This window comes from Psammomys obesus, unplaced genomic scaffold, assembly GCF_907164565.1.
Source record: "Psammomys obesus unplaced genomic scaffold, mPsaObe1.curated_primary_1811, whole genome shotgun sequence".
Lineage (NCBI taxonomy): Eukaryota > Metazoa > Chordata > Mammalia > Rodentia > Muridae > Psammomys > Psammomys obesus.
Window position 1 is genome coordinate 1,127,457 of NW_026590715.1, and position 6,544 is coordinate 1,134,000.

Here is a 6,544-nt window from a genome sequence, read left to right on the forward strand (position 1 = left end):
TACATAGTGTCCCTACTGGATACCCTTCTAAAATGTCTCTGTTGCCCACAGGATAGCATGTAGTCTCTTGGCAAGGTCCAGCATTAGCATTAGGCTTGGGCAGCCTCCCAGTCCACCTTAATTTTCCCACAATTACTCTTCACATACACACTTCTGGCAAACTTCTCTTGTTTCTTTGTCAATCATTGCACATTTCTGTCTCAAATTCTCTAGAGATGCCCATCTCTGTACTTTGGAAGCCTGGAAGCCCCTCTTCTTGCTGTGATAGGCACAAGCCTATAAAAAAAAAGTCCTGCTGAGAGTACTGGAGTCCTCTTGAAACCTGGTCTTATATTTCAAAGCTCCAAGTTCCTTCTCCTAGCCTAAGCTTTATATAGAAGGTCAATATGGTATATGACTTATTTCTGCATATTCCCCTATCTCCCAGTAGAGGACATGGTAAAGATTACTACACAGCAAACCTTGGGAGGACAAGGAAACAACTGAATAATTTGCACATGCTCTTGTAGTTATATTACAGATGTGCTTATAAGAAAGTTGGCACAGTGATTAAACTCAACTTGTAAGAAGGTACCTAGGATCTGATGGGGTACCTAGAGACCTACATATTTTGACCACTCAGGATTCAGCCCTTCTTTTAGCAAATGGTGCCTAGTGGTCATCAGAGAGCAGTCTAGATTCAGGAGAACCAGATATATTATTTGAAAGGTTCAAGGGAAATGAAACACATAGGACCATTTGTTTAGACATTCTTAAGATAGAGAGAGAGAGAGAGAGAGAGAGAGAGAGCAGACCAAGCTTACTTCAGTGATGAAGACCCAGTATAAAAAACTCAGAAAGAAATACCCATTAAAATAAGCAGGTGGAGATCAGTGCTTGAACATGACAAAGCAGAGTGATGCAATACGGAGAACGGTGCTGAGGGTTTGTTAGATTAGTGTGCTATAGCAAAACCTTTCCACAGAGCTTTCAGGCCCATAGTGCAATCTATAGCAACAGGTAAAGGAGGGTGCTGCTCATGTCCAACAAAAGCTTCTAATGCAGGTGTTTGAGGTCAATTTGGAGGGTTTATGCAAAATAAATACATACATAAATAACTTCAAGGATGTTAGAGATTCTTGGTGTGGTACCCTCCTGTCAGCAGGGGCACCCTTATCCAGGCTTTCTCATTTCTTCTGGTATTCTCTGGAGCAAAGACCTCAGAAAAAAATCACCTGCCTTATTATGGAAAGGCAGTTTCCAAAGCCTCTTCTTACACCCAGGCCCATGGTTGAACAGTAAACAATGTTGAGTCAGTGCCCCTGTGGGATTGTCTTCCAGTGAATGCCTTTACCTAATCCTCTGCTAGTGTCTGTTTCCCTTGTCCCCTGGTCACCCATGGAATTGACCTGCAGAGTGGTTCAGACCACAGGTTACTAAGAAGAACCCCTATCCATATCTTCTCCCTGCACCAAGGGTGGTACTGAGTCGTCCAGCTTCCTTCCGATGCCAGCTGATGCCTAATACTAAAGGGCTGGAAGGTGTGGAGTAAGACCAAAAAATCAGTGAGGCTAAGGGAAGATGTGGAAAAAAATGGGACTCAACAGGTAGTAGAGAAGAACACAAGAACCTCAGAGCTCATCAGGGGTCTGGAAGGGGTAGCAGCAAAAGTGCCCTTCACCCACCACGCATGCCTTCTCTGGCCCTGCCAGTGGAGGCTCCCCAGGCCACAACTGCTGGCGCATTTTCCCCAAGCCCAGGGCCTCACGCTGCAGGCTCGCCTCCTCCTCACTCCTCCCGCCCCCCGCCCTGGCTGTCTGGCAGCGCCGCAGTGCTGGCGGCTGGGGGCCTTGGCGACAGGGCTCCCTCCTCTCCACCCCCACTTCCTCCTGCCCGCCCCAGCCTCGCTCCCCGCTGCCGCAGTGATCACGTCGTCGGAGATTTCCATCGGGGCTCAGGGGGCGGGCCCACGGTGCGGAGCGCGACTGGGGCGGGGCGAGTGGGAGGAGTGAAAGTTGGAGCCCAACAAAACCCTCCACCTCGCTCAGAACAGCCAGACCTGCGCTGCGACCTCTACACAGGTGGTTGTGCCAGGCACCGCTGAGATGTTGCCCAAAGTTCTCCTGATGCTCCTCAACATATTCCTGGCCCTCCAGTGGAGGTGAGTCTGCATCCTGGGAGGGATCTGAGAGCCTTCTGTGCCCAGCAGGCTTCCGGGACCCCCGTGGTTCCTCGAGCCCAAGCTCCCGCTTTGCCAAGGACTGTCCTGAAAGCCAGGCCAGCCTAGTCCCTTGTCCCCTCGACGCGTACTACCCACCCGTGGGCTCCCCTGTAGGACGGACGTTCCAGGCTGGCAACTGGGATCCCGGAGAAGTCAGGTGGGACCCTCTAATGTCCTTTCGCATCGTGGCCTCCAGCTGGCCTCAAAGCCCTGGAGCGGGCGGCCAGGAAGCAAGAGCACCTGGTTCCCTCATGGAGTCTGACGCAGGAAGAGGGGAAAGGGCGCGCAGAAGCCGCTGGAGCTAGCGCATACAACTCAGGGCTCTGCTGGGGACTTTGGGAAGGTGGCTCTTGGGCTTGGGGAACTGAAAGTGCCTCGAAATGTTTGAGTGTGTCCTAGTCTATTCACTCTTGCTCACATTTTTCCCCCTTTTCGGAGCGCCTGCGAGTATTAGGCATGATGCCAGGCAACTCTGACTTTACTTGTTTCCCATCCCGTCGCTCGTTTTCCTTCCAGTCTCAGGCAGAAGCCTGAGCCTCGGTTACCTAATGGTGCCCAACCCATCTGTCATCCTTTCCCCTTTTCACCCCAAGGCACCCTGCTTGGTCTTTGGGGCAGACCTGAGCCAGAGGCCAAGAATGTTTTTCTCTTCTGATGTCTGTGGTTTGTGGCCTGGATTTCTAGCCCCCTCCCTTTTTCTTTTCTTTTCTTTTCTTTTCTTTCTTTTTTTCTTTCCCTTAAGAAGCCAGCTTCCCTCCCATAATCTGATGACCCTGGGCATTGTTAAGAAGGGTGTCTCTAAGACTTCTGGTGTTTTAGGTTGGAAGATGACTCCTTTGTGTGTTTTTAATTCTTTTCTTTTTCTTTCCTTTTTTTGAGACTATTTCTTGTGGGATGTGAGCTGTAAGAAGTTCTTAAGCTTCCTGATCTGTCGAGGTTTCTAGAAGTCTCCATGGCATTGGGCTTGTGGCTTTTCATTTGTTTGTTTTGAGGAGGGGAAATGTGTCTTCTCTCCCCAAACCAGATTATATAGCTCCTCAGGGAGGGATATGTGACTCCCTGCTGGCTACATTGGTGCCCTAAGGTGAGGCTGGCCTCAGCAGGCTCTTGGTAAAGGTTTCTAAATGTGAACTAGCAATTTCTTGTTATCCATGTCTATTTACCTGGGATTTTTTTCTGGGGCAAAAGATGGCTGAAGATGAGGGAGGAGGCGTGAAGAAGAGAGAGAGATGTGAGGGAAAAACAGCCCATCCGTTGGGGGTGGGGGCATAGACTCTGACGAGCACACACTGTCAGCATGGCAACCTGTGATGTCAGGAAAAGGGGAGGTGGCAGTGGAGCATGTTGGACCAAACTTCAATTTGGTCCATGCTCAGCTCCAAATCAGGTGTGTGATTTTGAGCATAACCCTTTCCCCATTAGAGAATCAGTTTGTCCAACAGTAAATTTAAAAGGCCAGCATATTTGAGGAAGAAACCCAAGGTCTTCCTCATGCTTCTTTGTACTCCTCTTTAGCTGGATTTGGAAGGTTGTAGTACAGAGTTTCAATCTCATCCAGGATTATCACATCTGGAGAGCTGCGGATGTCTGAAAAGCTTCCTTGGAAAATGCCACTAGTTCAAAGTGGTTTTCCAGGGTCAATTGTTCCTAGTCTTGAAAAAGAGCTTGGTGGCTTATTGGAGATATGTATGTATACCTAGGCACATCTTAACCTCAATATGTCAGGGTGTGGCTATTTGTTTGCTTACACTGGCAAAATCAGATTGAAGAATCAAAGCAACCTCCACATTCCCCACATCATTTTCCTTGTAGGCTTAGTAGAGGATCTCTGATCCAGTTGTTCACCCTTATCTCTTCAGAGGCCTAGGGGATTAGCCTCTAGATGCCTTGAAAAGAGAGACTTGAAAAGCATTAGGGAAGAAGATACCATATCATCTAGATATGGCATCTGAGAATGGAAATGTTTTCCCACATCCAGTCTTTGCTTAGCCCAGTATGGGAATTAGACATTTCAGAAATGAGAAATAGCATTAGCTTAGCACATCTGTATACCAATTAAACTTCTAAAAGCCCAGAATACTAAAGAAAAACAAAACAAAACAAACAAACAAACAAACAAAAAACAGAAAGAACACTTTGATGCCCAATTGCCAGTCCCCTCCTCTGCACTACGGGGACCTGTTCATCTTAGTCCCCTGTTCTTATTTTAGGAATTAAGTTGCCTGGTGGCTTTAAAATACCATTTTAGTACTGTAACAAACAAATATGAAAACAAAGCAATCAAACAACAGCTCAGTGAATTTTCATAAAGCAAGCATGATCAGGTAAGCAGCACCTAGATGAAAAGAAAATCCTCCCTTCCCTCATGAAAGATACAGTGTTCAAAAAACAAACAAAAAACTCTTGTCAACATCAAATGTCAATCAGTGCTGGTAGCTTTTTCAAAAGCTTGTAATTCTCTTTTTTTCAAGGATATATAATAAACTGAATTTCCATATAGCCATCATCAACCTTAACATTAATAAAGAAATTAATAGTCACATATTTTCTCTGCCACCTACCTAACTACCATACATTTTAACTTAGTTATTTTTTTTTAGAATAAAGGTCAGAAATCATATCATTGTGTATGTAAATATTGTAGTCATTAAGGGCTTCACCAAATAAAAAATATTATTACACCAAACAATATAAGAATAATTTGTTCTTGTTTTAGTTACTTAGTAAGTGTTCAAATCTCTATGTTTTTTTTTCAATTTTTATTTTAAAAATTAGGACCCAAGTGTGATTTATATATTATAAATAAGATAGTACAGGTGGGAATTTTTTGAGACAGGGTAGGATTTTTTTCTTCTTAAAATGCCTTTTTACTGAATTAGAACCCATATACAGAACACTTCAAATAATAAGCATACAACTGATGTATCAGAAAATGACTACAGTGGTGCCCTTTCATCATTGTTTCTCACACCTTAACACTGCAGGGACTTTCAAATATTAGCAGATGGATTTCTAGGGTGTTTATTATTATCATTATTGTTGTTATTATTATTATTAGTTCTGTTACCCAAGATGGTCTCCTGTTGGTTATCCATTTTCTGGTTGCAGGATACAGTATAGAAACAGCTACAAAGTGCTGCTTGATAGCCTGACTTCCTCCACCTCATAACCCCAATATGAGTACTACAAAACCATCCTAGAATTTGTTTTTCAGCCCTATCTGCTTGCAAGCATTCCTCAGCAGTCCTGGCCTTTGGCTTTCCCCTTCTTCTCAGGTGCTTTAGCTCAGGCAGATGTGAGGCCAAAGCTAGTAACAATAGCTGATTGGCCAGAGTTCATGGGAAAAAAATGCCCACCTACTTGATTTTACTTAAAATGGTCTTTCAAATTTTAGTCTAATATTTGTTCTTGACTTTTAAAATAATTATAAAAGGATTGCATACAAAGTTTCCAAAGAGCAATAACATTTGAAAGGAATTATGAAGTTTAATCTGTTAGTGTCTCATCATTTGCTATCACCACTCTAATTAAGCCTGTGTTGTAAATACTTTGGTTTTCTACTGTTCCAAAAGGCATCAGACATAACCCTTAGTGACTAGAGGTAAAGCTTAATTTTTTGATTGTATATTCTAGGGTTGGACCTCACATTAAACTGGAGAATAAACCCCCTGCCCAAGATAATGTAGTCTTCGGCCCTCAGCCTCGGCCTGTGCCTGAGCCTCTGCTTCAGCCTGAATCTCCAGCTGGAGATGATGTAGTCTTCGGCGCTCAACCCCAGCCCCAGCCGGAGTCCCCTGGCCACTATGATACAGTCTTTAGTTCCCAGCCTCAGCCTCTGCCTCAGCCCCAGCCTCTACCCCAACCCCAGCCGCAGCCGCAGCCGCAGCCCCAGCCCCAGCCCCAACCCCAGCCCCAGCCGCAGCCCCAGCCGCAGCCCCAGCCGCAGCCCCAGCCTCTGGCTGGGCGCCAGCCTTTGCCCTGGCCCCTGCCCGAGCCTGAGCCCCTGCCTGAGCCCTTCCCTGAGCCTCAGCCACAGCCCCTGCCTTGGCCCCTGCCCCTTCCTGAGCCCCAGCCTGAGCCCCAGCCTGAGCCCCAGACCCCAGGCCAGGTCCAGGCTGGGCGCCAACCCCGGCCCAGACCTCAGCCGGAGCCCCAGCCCGAGCCGGAACCGCAGCCTGAGCCCCAGCCGGAGCCCCAGCCAGAGCCCCAGCCGGAGCCCCAGCCGGAGCCCCAGCCGGAGCCCCAGCCGGAGCCCCAGCCAGAGCCCCAGCCGGAGCCGGAGCCCCAGCCGGAGCCCCAGCCGGAGCCGGAGCCCCAGCCGGAGCCGGAGCCCCAGCCGGAGCC

At 47.3% G+C, this 6,544-nt stretch overlaps 1 protein-coding gene across 2 annotated transcripts in view; it reads left to right on the top strand.

Moving 5' to 3' along the window:
• Window positions 1-2,005: 2,005 nt before the first annotated feature.
• Window positions 2,006-6,544, top strand: part of Gabre (gamma-aminobutyric acid type A receptor subunit epsilon) — an 18,336-nt gene continuing 13,797 nt past the window's right edge. For both annotated transcript variants that reach the window (XM_055608746.1, XM_055608747.1), the window contains exons 1-2: window positions 2,006-2,140; window positions 5,834-6,544. The exon at window positions 5,834-6,544 is cut by the window's right edge and continues 389 nt beyond it. In XM_055608746.1, coding sequence (XP_055464721.1) covers window positions 2,085-2,140; window positions 5,834-6,544 — 767 coding nt within the window. In that variant the 5' untranslated portion in view covers window positions 2,006-2,084. The remainder of the gene's footprint in view (window positions 2,141-5,833) is intronic.